We start from the raw sequence: 15915 nt of genomic DNA, 5'->3' as shown, positions 1-15915 counted from the left end.
TGTGGACATTGGGTCCCCAGTGGAACCCGTACTGTTAGGGTTCGTGGCCATATATGTTCATACTGGAGGGTGGCTAGTGGGACCTCTTCCATACCCAGGGGAGGATGGGGCAGATGACGATGCTCGTAGCGGGATCGAGTGAGGCTAGTGACGAGGAGTTGGGGGATGGACCATTTTTAGGAAGACACGGCTGACACTTTTTAAGACAGAGTCGTGTGCTTGGGTGATAAAATTTTGAAGTTTGTTGTGGTAGGTGAGTAGATGTAGATAGTTCGGGTTGGAGAAGTCCCTGTTTATAGTCTCCCCGAATGTAAACTCAACGTTGTATCACCCTGTGTTTATAAATAAGAAAAAAACTTGAAGGTTAATTTCTATGCAGTAAATTATAGTAGTAGACTTTCCTTATTTATAATTCATGTTATAAATGTTGTCCTTAAGGAGAAGCGTCTTCCGCATGCGAATTCTTATGTACTCGTAAAGTTAGAGTGACTCTTAGGAAGGGGCGTGCCTGGGATGCCACAGCCGCGCTTTGAATGGTATCAGAGCATAGGTTTACATTTGAGTGATAAGGTGAAGCTTACATTGGAGCGATAAGGTTGGTTATATGGGAGTGATAAGGTGTATTAGCGATGAGCAGGCTGGGATGTGTCCGCCCTAATACTTCTAATGCATGTGTTTGTTAGTATTGTGTTAGGGAGATACAAGTAACTATGGTTACTTATGTGATGTAAGTAACATTTGTTACTTGTTAGATAGTGTGACGATTGATCATCTAAAGTAATTGGTGATCAATGTGCAGAAAACTGGTAAAACAATATGAGGAGGAATAGTGCATCGTCTTCTGGGATCCTCGAGTGGATGGAATCCTCGAGGCTTTGGCCAATGTAGGGGCATTGTTTGAGCAACAAGCTCATTAGCAAGCGGCAGTGGGGAATGGTGATCGCCGTGCACAAGGACTTATTGAACAATTCCTGAAACTGGAGTGGGAGACCCCAACGAGGCCGAAAGGTGGATACGTAGTTTGGAGAAAATATTCAACCTGTTGACTTGTACCGATGCTGATAAGATACTTTTGGCTGAGTATCAATTGGAAGGAAATGTGGAACATTGGTGGAGAGTATCGAAAGAAGCAGTGTTTCCCATGGGTACAAAAATAGCTTGGGAGAAGTTTGTGGAGGCATTTTATGAGAAGTATTTTTCTGACTGTGTTAAAGATCAGAAAATAGCAGAATTCATACAGTTATGTCAGAATAATATGACGGTGGATCAGTACGAGGCTAAGTTTTCCGAGCTCTCTAGGTTTGCGCCTCGCATGGTGGAAAATAGGGAGGATAAAACCAAGAGATTTCTGAATAGGCTAAGACCTGATATCAGAGGGCAGTTAGTACCCTTCGATATAAGGGACTATAATGTACTTTACAGACGTGCCCAACTCATTGAACATGAGTTGATGAAAGGAGAACTAGAGGCCATAGAACAAGGTAAGGCAAGTCATCAAGCCACACGGGATAACGTCAGATTTGGCAAAAGGCCCCTCCAATTTGGAAAACCTTCTTTTGTTCATAATAAGAGAGGCAACATCATGAGATCGTGGAATAACCAGTTGATGGAGCGAAGGTGTCATGCCCCGAACCCCTACGGCACGCGACACCGCCTCCGGTCGATTCAAGCGACGTCCCAGAATATCGCTGACCTCAAATTCACCATCGAGATTTACTACTACAAGGATATCAACAATTAAACCCGGACAATTAAAACTCGGGAGAAAAATCGGGAGAATATACATATCTTTTTCATTTCCTTCTTATACCATAATATTTACATTTATAAACCGTCCCATACATGCATATCGCCTTTCTCAAAAACCGATACTCCAAGGATGAAAACTTGGGTTTACTACTACCCAAAATGGTGCTCGCCAAAACCCATTCTCGAGTCCGATTCCTTGTCCTCCGAGTCCGAGTCCCTTTATACCGTCCCATCCACCGAGGACTCCAAACGTTCGGTGGCGGTGGCGGAAGATTCATGGGTCCTGTCGAGGTTTTCAAATTGTTGGTTGAAACAACCGTGAGAACACTTCTCGCAAGTTCACCCCTAAACCCAACCTAGGCTAGGCTAGCATGCAATCTCCTGATCGGAAACAATTATTCAAATCACAATACCACAATAGTCGACAATTATCCGACCCCGCAGTTAGGCGATCAACATACAATAGTCACGGCACATGCGTGGCACGCATAATCACACGTATGTCAATCACACGTTCATGTACCGATTCTCATACATTCGCATGTCGCCATGCATGTTCCATGCATGCAAATGTCGTCTACATGTCATACGCATTCTCCGCCCACCGGCCCACACCGGCACACCGGCAATTTCTCAATTTATTATTAATTACGACTCGAGTCCACATTATTAACGGCCCGGTGCGTCTAGCCTGCTTTAAAGTGCATGAGGCGCAAGAACCGATCCGGCCCGGTGTCTCTAGCCTCGCTTCAAAGTGCATGAGGCGCAACACCGATCTCCTTACGAACCAGAGCCCGCTTCAAAGTGCATGAGGATGGTCGCTTCCGGACGTACGGGCATCGTCCCGCTTCAAAGTGCATGAGGACGGTATCGACCAAGGTCACGACCCGAAGGTCTTTCGGTGATCACACAACTTATTATTATCTCGAACCCGCCGTATAACGCCAGGGCATTTTAGGTAATCACATGCTCATGGCGTACACGCATTCTCACACAATTTCATCACATACCTCACTCTCGATACACAATGCGTGTCTATGTTATGCAATGCAATGCACCATGAGCACCAATTAAATTCAAACACTCAATATCACCACACGCTGAAACATCACATTGCACAACAAATAATATTGTCGCTCAAACATGCGCACAACATCATTCAAACTCAATCCGTCGATGTAAACACGCGCATATACCACTCTTATCCCATTATTCCGTCCATTCTCATTTCCTCTTTCTCATTCTTCGCCAATGACCCGCGTAAACGTACATGCCTCGTACACCGCGACCACTCACCACATCCGGCCCGCGCACTCGCTCACGCGTCAGGCCCCTCGATCGCGCCCGAGCATCACACGCCCGGTCCGATCCCACATTCACTTTCTCATGCCATTGCCTCAAATTCCGTGCACACTTGCACCCCACACTTCACTACATCACCATTTTCACACAAAAGCACATTTTCGCATAAAACAACATTTTTCTTTGTTCAAATGTTTTCAAATCATTTTCAGCCCTTCACGGGATTTTCATAAAATTCCAAGACGGACCTAACGGTACCGAACACGCATCAAACGACTCACCACATCACAAGGCACGCACTCCCACAGCTCGTGAACAGTAATTTCTGCACTCAAACCACAAAATCACACCACCGACTCTTCCCGACACTTACATGAAACTCCGAGCCGGACTCAACGGTATCATTCTCATACCCAACAGCACGCCACAGCATACTCAACTTAATTACCACAATTTACTAATAATTTAAATACGCATCCAATACGATAATTCCCATTTTTCTCCAACCAAACGGCTTCGGATTAATTCCGATCCTTCACGGGACTTTCTCGCCATAATATCTAGGTTCCAAAATTTCAACTTGCGTCCCAATCGGACCATCACAGCTCGGTGAACAGTAATCCACAGCCAGTGAACAGTGATTCGAGGCATATGAACAGTAATTCGCAGCCCCTAATTTTCTGAATTTCCAATAAATATTACCCGAATTAATTCCTAAGGCCCGCCATAAAATTTGCACCCCCTATCCATGTGATTCCGCACCTAATTCCATACGATTTCGTCCGAATTTACCCGTCGATACCCGAAGTCGTAAATTAGGTTTAGGCGCGACTTACCCGCGTTCTAGTGGCGTCGGATTAATTCCGATCCTTCACGGGACTTTCTCGCCATTAAATACCGGTTCTAAAAATCCAACTTGCGTCCCCGTACTGAGCATCACAGCCTCGTGAACAGTGAATCACAGCTCGTGAACAGTGATTCTTAGCTTAAAATTCCTCAAATTGTCCTCCAAAATTCCAAATTAATTCCTTAAGGCCCGCCATATATTCCCGGTCTAAAGCCCCAACATTTCACACCCGCACAAGTCCAATTTCACCCAAAATCAAATTGTTCGGCGATACCCAAAATCCTAAATCGGGATTAGAGTATGACTTACTGCGTTCTAGGCTAAAACGGCTAGAACGGAAAGCGGCGGCACTCTACGGCGACGGCGTATGACTCACGGCACCTCCAGCTGGGCGGCGGCGGCGTGGGGCTTGCTCGGCCGTGGGTCTTAGCTCACGGTGGAGAGAGAAAAGAGAGAGAGGGGAGAGACGGTGGCTTCAAGGGCTGGTGGTGGTGCGGTACGGCGGCTTGAGGGCGGTCCGGGTGGTGGTGGCGAGCGGCGGTGTCGGCGGTGGGCTTCCGCGTCTTCACGGTGGAAAGAAAAGAGAGAGGGAGAGATCGGGAGAGTGAAAGAAAGAGGGGAGGGGTTCACGGCAATAAAGAGGAAAAGAAGAAGAAAGTGGGCAGAGAGAAAAGTTCTAGACTTAAATAGTGAAAGTTTGACCAAAGGCGGAAATGACCAAATTACCCTTTACCCTTAAAACATAACCTTTAATAAATCCTAGGGGTATTTTGGTCACTTTCTCCGTTTCTTGCCCAAATCGAATTTTTCCGAAGGATTTGAGCACACCAAAATTTCATACGTGTCACGTACAACGTCGTCCTAACGTTCCGGCGTGACTTCCTAATTTTCCAGTGTCCAATTTGGACAAAAATTCCATAATTAAATTCTATTAAACGCAACTCGAGCGTTTCTCAAGCTAACGGGCGGCTTGCCGGGAAACTCGCAGAATCGACTCATGACGATACCGAATCGAGTCACGTGCAAGTCCGTTCGATGCGTGACGATCTCGGTTGTCATAAAAATCGCGAAGATCAATCACTTGATCCGAGGGGTACGATCGTTCGGTATAATTTCGGAATCATTCGTCAAGTCGTTTCGTGGTCCAACGGAATCACCCGCGATCCACTACTAGGACAAAGGGCGAACCGACCCCTAACTATCCTTGGATCGGCCAACAAGGCTCAAAATATCACTTACGCGATTTAATGGTCGAAGTCCATTCACGGTCGAATTTTCTTTAGTCGCGCGAATTTAATTCCCTATTAGCCTTTCCCTAATGGTTAGCATTCCCAGGAATGATCAGCTTCCGAGCGAGAATTTATCGCGAGCACATTTCATAAAACTCAATTATTCAATAAATTCCAATTGGTGGAAATTTCGGAATGTCACGAAGGTCATTCCCAAATGGAAACTGTCGCCAGTGTGGGAGACAACACGGGAATGCACAGTGTCCGACGCTAAAGAGGTGTTTTGGGTGTGGAGAACTCGGTCATGTTGTTAAAGACTACCCTCAAGGGAGACCACAACCTAGTGCCCCGCCAGCGCAGCAATTACAACGACCAACTCAAGGCGGAGCACCATCACCAAGGAATTTGCAAAGACCCCCGATGCAAGGAAAAGTGTATACGATCACTCCGGAGGAAGCGGAAGCTTCCAAGACCATTATTTCAGGTATGCTCACCTTGTGTGATCAATTGGCATACGCATTATTTGATATGGGTGCTACGCATTCCTTTGTGTCTGCAAGATTTATGCGATTAGTTGGATTGAAGTCTTAATTGCTTGAAGTGCCTTTGAGTGTCTCTACACTTCTAAAGGATATGATACTATCAACATTGACATGTAGGGATTGTAAGATCTTTATAGGTGGAGTGGATCAGAGGATAGATCTAGTAGTTTTAGTTATGTACAACTTTGACATTATCATAGGAATGGATTGGCTTAGTAAGCAACGGGCCAATGTAGATTGTTATGAGAAGGTGATTCAGTTTAACCCACCAGATCATCCTAGCTTCGAATTTGTCGGGAATGGAATGAATTCGTCTATGCCACTTATCTCAGCACTCGAGGCACATAGACTCCTCAATAATGGTTGTCGAGGATACTTAGCAATGGTTAAGGATCAAGTTAGGAAGGAATCAAAACTTGAAGAAATTCTGGTAGTTCAAGAATTTCCAGATGTATTTCCTAAAGAATTGCCAGGAATACCACCCGAGAGAGAAGTTAAGTTTGTTATTGAATTGGCCCCAGGAGCAGAGCCCATTTCAAAAGCCCCAAATAGGATGGCATTAACAGAGCTAAAGGAGTTAAAAGTACAGTTACAAGAATTGCTTGATAGAGGATTTATTCGGCCAAGTGCATCACCGTGGGGCGCACCTGTCTTATTTATAAAGAAGAAGGATGGATCGATGCGTCTCTGCATCGACTATAGGCAATTGAATCAGATCACGATCAAGAACAAGTATCCTTTGCCTAGGATTGATGACCTATTTGACCAATTGTAGGGGGCATCCGTATTCTCAAAAATTGACTTAAGATCAGGTTATCATCAGCTTAGGATTAAGAAGGAAGACATTCCTAAGACGGCATTCAGGACGCGATATGGACATTACGAGTTCTTGGTTATGCCATTCGGGTTGACTAATGTGCCAGCTGCTGCATTCATGGATTTAATGAATAGAGTGTTTAAACCCTATTTGGATCAATTCGTGATAGTTTTCATTGATGACATTCTGATATACTCGAAAGGACTAGAAGAGCATGAACGACACCTAAGGGTTACACTTCAGACTCTGAAGAGCATAAGTTGTATGCGAAATTTAGTAAGTGTGAGTTTTGGTTGAATCGAGTGGCATTTCTGGGTCACATAGTAACCAGAGAAGGTATCGCAGTAGACCCAGCTAAAGTTGACGCAGTAGTCAATTGGCCTAGACCAACGACAGTAACAGAGATTCGAAGTTTCTTAGGACTTGCCGGTTACTATCGGAGATTCGTAGAAGGATTTTCACGTTTGGCTGGTCCATTGACTCAATTGACGAGGAAGGACACAAGATTTGAATGGAATGGCGAGTGTAAACGAAGTTTTCAAGAACTTAAGAGAAAATTGACTACCGCCCCAATTCTGACAATACCATATGGATCAGAAGGATTTGTTGTGTATAGCGACGCCTCCCACAAGGGCCTTAGGTGTGTTTTAATGCAACATGGGAAGGTCATCGCTTATGCATCAAGACAACTAAAACTATATGAGTTGAATTATCCAACGCATGACTTAGAATTGGCGGCAATTGTCTTTGCATTGAAGATTTGGAGACATTATCTATAAGATTCTTAATTTCAGTCCCTGGGAAATGGCTATGGTTTAAGTTTGGTGGTTTTCCAATTGGAACTAAATTTTTTTACTCTTGTTTTGGAAAACCCTATTTCGGATCCTTTGTACCCCTTCGTTTTGTTATTTTTATGGAGACTTGTGTAATCCGAATTTCCAAACACTTCCTTCTTGAAAGTTTCTCCAAACATCTTGAAGTTTTACATACTTTAATTTCAGAATTTTGAGACTTGATATGAGTAGCACGACAGCCTCATTTCCGGACCGTGTAAAACTGCCCAGAATGGGTATTTCGGTGATGTTCACACTTTCTTTATTTTCTACAAGCTTTTCTGGGCAGAATTTGGAAATTTTCCTTCGCAAAAGTTGTTGAGAAATTCCTTTTCTATAATGTATATAAAATTGGGAATTTTTTTCGAGATGATTTGGATTATGGACAGAGCTTACTTTGAGAAACAAGAATTCTGTTTCAGTGAACTGTTTTTAGTCTGTTTTTGAGCTACTAAAAATGGTGTTTACAGAGAGATTCAGATTTCATGTTCTTCATGAAAAATGTTTGTTAAGGCCTTGTTTATGACATATTCAAATTTGAGAATTTTCAGAGTCCATTTACTATGTTTTCAAGTCCGATTTCGTGAACAGTGCAAAGCTGTTCGGTTTTGTCAGATTTCAAAGATTCAGCATTTTCTATCCGAGAACGTTGGAATTTTGACTTGATATCTTCTGGTGATTTAATTTACACGTTATGATCTTTCAAATGGGATATGTTACACTTTTATTGGAGGTCATATGAAGGGGAAAATGAGGCTTTACATATAGTGGCAGAAGCTGAAATGTTTTCTTCTGGAATGATTCTATAATGGAATCTTGATAACCAAGGCCATTCGGCCAAGGGGAGAGAGAAACGAGAGAGAGAGAGAGAAGCCGAGAGGAAGAGAGAGAGAGAGAGAGAGAGAGAGCCAATGAGGTGAAGATAAGGTTGGCCTCTTCATCATTTTAGTCCATTAATAGCTTTTAATGGCATTAAATGTAAGTCATCATGAAATTTGACTTAGAGCACCTCTCTTATTGGCTTAGTCTAGGGTTTCTAGGAAGTTCCAAGAGTCCTATAAATAGCAAGACACCCTCCCCCCCCCCCCCTCTTCTCTTCTCTTCTCACACCATCATCTCACGCCAACACCACCATCCACCATCTTCTTCTCCTTTTGTTTCTAGTTTTCTCTCATTTTGGCCGAGAAGCTCACGCCCTAGAAGTCTCGAACCGGCCCGTGTTTCTCCTTGTTTCCACCCAAGAGCCCACGGTTTGGCCTTTGTAGGCCTAGGTTTGCTCGGCCAAGCAAGGAGAAAGCCCGAAATTTCCCGAACTCACCCGTTGCTAGCCCGTTCTCTCATTTTGTTAGTTGTTGTGTAAGTGAATTCCCTAATATCAGGAAAGGATGTTGAGATGCATTGTGACGTGGTTTTCTTGGACCATTTCTCGGTCGTTTGGTTGGTCGTAGTTGGTTTATTTTCTCGATTTAATCATGTTTCATGTTTGATGTTGTTTTGAGATAGAACCGAGCCTTAGTTGGTAAAGTGTACATGATGTGGCCATGCGTGATGTTCTCTTGTTTGAACTTTGCTATTGATCTGCCATTGATGCGGGTGCAGTAAGGGCCGACTTATGTTAACGGCGATCGATATATCCTTACTTGATATTAGTGTTTTCACTTGCTGAGTCTCCCCGACTCATCCCCCGTTGTTTCCCTTTTTCAGGTCCATAGGATGGCATCTCCCCCAGCCCGCGTTGGCAATCCCGTGGAGCAGAGAGCCGAAGTGCTCACCGTGATAGATGTCAGAGAAGACCGCGCCTATCGCCGAATCACGACGCTTGTGATGTTCGATGAAGGCCTAACGGACTTGGTGCCTCATCCGTACGTGGCGTGGTATCGCTATGCGAACGGAGAATGGGTTGGATCCCTATGTGGGTTCAACGGTGCAGGAGGGCCGGCTCCGAGATAAAGCCACCGGTGGGATGCGAGATGGCCAGGCGGATGGGACCGGGGTGGAGGTGAAGAAGCGAGGAGCGAGAAGCCGTAGTGGGTATAGGATAACCCAAGTCAAGTTTTGCTATCCTTAGTTGGCCTGTATTTAATATGTTCGCATGCGTTGTAAACATAAGGTTTGCTCATGATGCTTCTTGTCTTATTTCCGCTGTGTGTATTGATTGTGATTGTCCCGAGATATGCTTCCGCTTGTGTGTAACGAAAGATAATAATGAACGGGACATCACGTGAATGACCCCGAGGTGGGGGCGTTACATTATCTATATGGAGGAAAGTTTGAAATTTATACAGATCATAAGAGTATGAAGTATCTGTTTTCTCAGAATGAGTTAAACATGAGACAGAGAAGGTGGATGGAGTTACTAAAGGATTACGATTTTGAAATCTTATACCATCTAGGGAAAGCCAATAAAGTGGCAGACGCTCTTAGTCGGAAGTCTGCTTTGACTGTAGCTAGCCTGCTGGTCAAGGAATGGTGTTTACTTGAGAAGGCTTCAGAATCTGACTTCAAACTTGAGATTGATGATCTTTCTAGTGTATTGGCGACGATGAGAATTGAGCCTGTAATTATACAAAGAATTAAAACACTACAACAAATGGACCTCGAAATCTCAAAGGTCCGGGAAGAAATCGTGAAAGGAAAGAAGTCAGAATTTCACGTAACGGATGAAGGAGTCGTGAAATTCCGTGGACGCATGTGTGCCCGACAATGAGGAATTAAAGCGGGAGATTTTGACGGAGGCCCATCGGAGTAATTATAGTATTCACCCTGGGAATACGAAGATGTATCATAATCTTTGTCAATATTATTGGTGGAAGGAATGAAGTCAGATATAGCCAAACATGTCGCAAGGTGTTTAACGTGTCAACAAGTCAAGGCAGAGCATCGTAAACCGGCTGGAATGTTGAAGCCTTTAGAAATTCCCGAATGGAAATGGGAACATATAATGATGGATTTCGTGCAGGGTTTACCAAGGATATCAAGTGGTCACGATTTCATCTGGGTGATTGTAGATCGTTTGACTAAATCTGCTCATTTTCTAGCTGTACAAATAGACTACTCACTTGAGAAGTATGCAGATTTATATGTTAAACAGATAGTGCGATTGCATGGAGTACTTGTGACCATCATGTCAGATTGACAACCAAGATTCACTTCGAACTTCTGGAAGAGTCTTCAGGTGGCTCTGGGGACTAAGCTTCAGTAAAGTACCACGTTTCATCCCCAGACGGATGGACAGTCAGAACAGGTGATACAAATATTGGAGGATATGTTACGGGTTTGTGTTATTGACTTCAAAGGCAATTGGGATGAGAAGCTACCTTTAGTGGAGTTTGCCTACAACAATGGCTTTCAAAAAAGTATTCAGATTGCTCCATTTGAAGCATTGTATGGGAGAACCTGTAGGACCCCAGTATGTTGGGACGAAGTTGGAGAACGGAAATTGACGGGACCAGAATTAGTGCAAGCCACTACCGATACAGTGAAAGTAATACGGGACAGATTAAGAACGGCTTAGAGTCGACAAAAAAGCTATGCCGACCGACGTCGGAAACCCTTAGAATTCAAAGTGGGTGATCACGTGTTCCTGAAAGTATCACCAATGAAAGGTATATCAAGGTTTGGAAAGAAAGGAAAATTGAGTCCCAGATTTGTAGGACCTTTTGAAATACTCGAGAGAATCGAAGAATTGGCATATCGGTTAGCACTACCACCAAAGCTCTCCAATATACATGATGTATTTCATGTATCAATGTTAAGGAAGTACGAGCTTGACTCCTCACACGTGCTAGATTTTGAGACCATAGATGTCGACGACAAGGTAAAATACATTGAGAGACCAATACGGATATTGGATCGTGGCGAATGGACTCTCAGAAATAAAACCATTCCGCTTGTTAAAATACTATGGCAACGTCATGGTGATGAGGAGGCTACGTGGGAAAGTGAAGAAGAGATAAGACTTCGGTACCCACAATTGTTTGAAGGATCAAGTAAGGATCCAAATTTCGAGGACGAAATTTCATAAGGTGAGAAGAGTTGTGACATCCCAAAAATTTCGTCCATTAGTTTAACGAGCGTACGTAACGGAACGTTACGTGGGAATTTAAATAACCGTCGACAAGCTATGCAAGCGTCAACTTTGGAAGACTCGGATATTATCACGAAACCACCATACCATCACTTTGTCACCCACCGCAAGACCATCCTACAATTATCTATCATTTCATTTGTTAACGTTGTGTTACGAATTAACCATCCTGACCTTATCATGTCGTTCATTTACACTATGAACTTTGGTCACGTTATCCACCCGAGTTGAATTCTTGCATGCCTTTTCTTTTTCCATCGACTTCATGCAACAAAGTTACATGGTCAGCCCATTCTTCTGCTTTTCCATCTTCCACGCCATCACCAACACTTCATCCACTTTCAATCATTCGGTCAACAAATTATTGAGCCATTCTAAATCCCCGCGTCATTTCCTTCCTCCCACTAACAGCAGCATCACCACCACCGCCAGCTGCTCTTTCCCTTGCATCACCACAGCCACCTGTCCATTTATTTTCTCCGGTCAACAACTTATGCTCTTCTTCAGTCAACCGGCAAAGGAAATTAATCCAGCTAAGCCCCCAAGCCTCTGATTTTTTCTTCCCTCTTGCCGACTTATCCTTCTTCTTCTTCTTCCGTTCTCATTCGGTACCGCCCAAACAGAACCTCTTCCTCCGTTGTTTCTCTTCTGTTCTGAATCAATTTCATTGCCCGACACCACCAGCTTGCTGTCCATCCTCACGAGCCGTTTCAAGACCTTCACGCCGCCAACTTCCTTCTCACCGTGGGCTTGAGGTGCGACAAAAGGCTTGAGAAGAATTTGCTGTGGTCCTCTTTCCATATCTGAACCGCGCCGCGCCGTATTCAGCCATTAAGGCAAGTGAAATTCTGCCTCCCTATATCATATCGGAATGGTTTGCATGTTGAATTGGTTGTAGGTGTAGGATATTGATGGAAATGAATGGTGGTGATGGAGATCAGCTTCTGGTTGTGGGTGTTTTTAAACACCAAATTCGTGCAGATCAAGTTTTGAGTTGTGATTTCCAAATTCGGTTTCTGCTGGACCTTTACCAATTCCCAATTTTGTAGAGACTTCTGTGGTTCGAATCTTGCAAGACTTTCTCCATGAAAGTTGTTCAAAACATTTGGAAGTATAACATATTTTAATTTCATAATTTTTGGAGTTGTTTTGGGTAGCACGAACGCCAAATCTCCAACCCGTGCTAGACTGCCTGGGTGCTCTGTTTCAGTGACCTTTCCACGTTCTTGATTTTTTATAAACTTTTCTAGAATGATTCTGAACAAACTTCCTTCACAAAAGTTCTCGAGGACTTATTTTTCTACAACATATTTATATTTTAGAATTTTTGGAGATTATATGGTTACTGAAATGAACTCATGTTCAGAAGCAAGAATTCTGTTCCAATAAACAGTTTTTAGTCTGAATTTAACCTCCCGAACGAGGTATTTACAGAAATAATTAGACTTTTAATCCTCATGAAAATTGTTTATCAAGGTGTTCTCTGTGACATATTTAAATTCCAGAATTTTTGTAGTTCATTCACTAAACATTTAAAGCTGATTTCAAAACCGGCACGAAACTGCCGGTTTTACCTTTTTACAAAGATTCACTATTTTCTAAGGGAAAACGTGAGAATCTCGAGTTGGTATCTTCTAGAGTTAGAGTCTAAACATTTTGAGCTTTCAAATAAGTTATGATAGACCTTGATTGGATGTCAAATGATGGGGCAAGCGAGGACAAGTTCATAAACAAGCTTGGAATTGGTAAGCATTGCTAGAAAGATTCGATTGTTGTGTTGTTGTCTGTGTGACATTGAAAAAGATAGATTATTGTTGGTGATATGTGCACTATATGAGTTGATTATGCGTGTGGGCTTGCTGGGTTGTTGAATGCCGCCAGTCCGTGAACCGACGATGCCCCGAAGAGCCGTAGGGAATGCGGGATGCCGTGGTCAATGGACTACGATGCCTAGGATGAGAATGCCCTAGATGCCCCAGGAGTTTGATCGAGATGCCGTGGTCAGTGGATCACGAAGCCTGCGCGGGCCATTGAGAATTTCGGCGTACACCACGGCGGATCGGAGTGCGCACCGAACCCCGCTAGACGGGAGTTTTCCTCCTTGCGTGCCCGGCGAGCGCACTGGACATGTGACTTGGAGTGAGATAATAATACCCAAGCAAGAGTGAAGTTGCGTGTGTATGTTTGAATCGTGCTATTGATTGTGATTGCTGAGTGAAAGTATCACACTTGAGATGATTACTAGCATGGGCACAACAAAATATGATTCTTGTGATTAGTAAGTCTAGCTAGAAGACTGTTACACCTATGCCTGTTGATATGCATTCTATTCTTGTTTGGTATAGGTTGATAGATATTTTACTTGTTAAGCCTAGCTCACTGTTGTTGTGACAAACTTTTATAGATCTGTAGCCATGCCGATACTCCCCCCATCAACCTCCATTAGTTATGGAGCACCTGTTGAATTCGAGAGTCATCTGTCTGAGTTTGTGGATCCTGACCTTCCAGAGATGGTTTTTGTTAGATGTATTTCCATTCTGACTATGGACATTGGGTCCCCAGTGGGACCCATATTGTTGGGGTTCGTGGCCATATATGTTCATACTGGAGGGCGGCTAGTGGGAACTCTTCCATACCTGGGGGAGGATGGGGCAGATGACGATGCTAGTAGCGAGATCGAGTGAGGCTAGTGACGAGGAGTTAGGGGATGGACCATTTTTGGGAAGACACGACTGGCACTTTTTGAGACAGGGTCGTGTGCTTGGGTTATAAAATTTTGAAGCTTGTTGTGGTAGGTGTGTAGATGTGGATAGTTCGGGTTGGAGCAATCCCTGTTTATAGTCTCCCCAAATGTAAACTCACCGTTGTATCACCCTATGTTTATAAATAAGAAGAAACTTGAAGTTTAATTTCTGTGCAGTCAATTATAGAAGTAGACTTTCCTTATTTATAATTCATGTTATAAATGTTGTCCTTAAGGAGAAGCGTCTTCCACATGCAAATTCTTATGTACTCGTAAAGTTAGAGTGACTCTTAAGAAGGGGCGTGCCTGGGACGCCACATTTTCAGCATCTATGTCCATAGATTCACTCATGCTGACTTGCATGGCCGGCTCGCCTTCTAGTTCACTCATCCAATCAAGAGTCTCAATAAGGTCAAATCATTTTAATGATCACATGGGACTTTTTTATTTCTCTTTTTATTACCTATTTTCCAGAACACTTGATATTGATGTTGTGCTAAATTTGCTGAGAAAGGACCTCAACTAACTACAACGTTGTGCGGGATGGTGACGAATCTGAATGGTAGGAGGATGTACGGGCGTGCAGTACGCGCACACTCATTTTTCTAATGGAGATATTGCAACATATTTTACAAGTTTTAAAATTTGTTAATTTCAAAATCTAAAAGTTTTAAAAGTAAATTACACTTCGAGTACCATTTAAAGACCTGTGATGGATTTCAAAAATGAGTGGAAGACCCTTAGCACCCCCACAAGTGATTGGGAAACATCCATTAGTTGCGCAGGACTTTAACATGCCCAAAAATTAGAGGGATTGATTTTTTCTCTGGACTATTATGGTAAATTGATTGATTGATTCTGACACTCGTGAGTAAGTTCAGTCATATAGTGGGTACGGTGTAACTTCTTATAGCCACAGATAGGATAATGATGTTATACGTAGTTATAACTTCAATAACCGTTTCTCTAACTATCGATTGTGGAATTTTTTTGTGGGTTAGGTATACCCAAAGTGTACTCTTTGTAAGGATCCCCAAATCACTTACATAACTATAATTCTTTTGCAACTTTATCTTTACATTTAGGTTTTTGCAATTTACATCATTGTTAATGTGGCATTCTGAATTTCGACCCATTTTCGGAATTTATGAAATGAGTATTTCTTCAATGTGCTTTCAGTGAAATTTCGCTCGGAATTGATCACTCTCGAGTAGACTAACCGTTAGGGAATGGCTAGCTAGGAATCAAGTACGTGTACCTAAGAACTTGGCTAGGGATTGACACTTCGACCATAAGGATTAGCGAGGGAATATTTTGGGCCATTAAAGGCCGATCCAAGGATGGTTATGGAACGATTCGCAAATGTCATGCAATTGGATCGCGGGTGATTTCGCTTGGCCATTATATAAATTTCGAACGATCATAAACCTAATCCGAACGATCGCGTTATTTGGGACTAGTGATTGACTCTCACAATTACATGACAATCGAGGTCGCCATGGCTCGAGTAAACTTAGATGTGGCTTGATATCAAAACGGCTATGAGTCGATATGCGTAAATTCCTAAAAGCCGTCCGATAGTTTGAGATGCACTAAAGTCGCGTTCGATTGAATTTGGCCATTAATTAGAATCTGAATTGGGTATCGAAGTTTTAAGAATTCCACGACTAATTTGTCGGACGTCGTCTCATTAAACGTGGCTAATCGTCGAGTTGACCGGAAAAAGGAAAAAGGAAAATTGAGCAAAATATTTTGTGAATAATGTT

General features: G+C 43.1%; 1 protein-coding gene across 1 annotated transcript; it reads left to right on the top strand.

Moving 5' to 3' along the window:
* The first annotated feature begins 1141 nt into the window (after positions 1–1141).
* Positions 1142–1741, top strand: LOC130139649 (uncharacterized). Its single transcript, XM_056317073.1, has one exon. The coding sequence runs from the start codon at positions 1142–1144 to the stop codon at positions 1739–1741; it is 600 nt and encodes a 199-aa protein (XP_056173048.1).
* Positions 1742–15915: the final 14174 nt, after the last annotated feature.

This window comes from Syzygium oleosum, unplaced genomic scaffold, assembly GCF_021117445.2.
Source record: "Syzygium oleosum isolate NSW1041296 unplaced genomic scaffold, Sole_v2.1 Sole_v2.01, whole genome shotgun sequence".
NCBI lineage: Eukaryota > Viridiplantae > Streptophyta > Magnoliopsida > Myrtales > Myrtaceae > Syzygium > Syzygium oleosum.
Note: the sequence above shows the minus strand (reverse complement) of the source record. Positions and strands in the feature narration are given on the sequence as shown.

Excerpts from the sequence above, each read along its gene's own strand:
- LOC130139649 (XM_056317073.1), top strand. The coding sequence starts at position 1,142 with ATGGGTACAAAAATAGCTTGGGAGAAGTTTGTGGAGGCATTTTATGAG.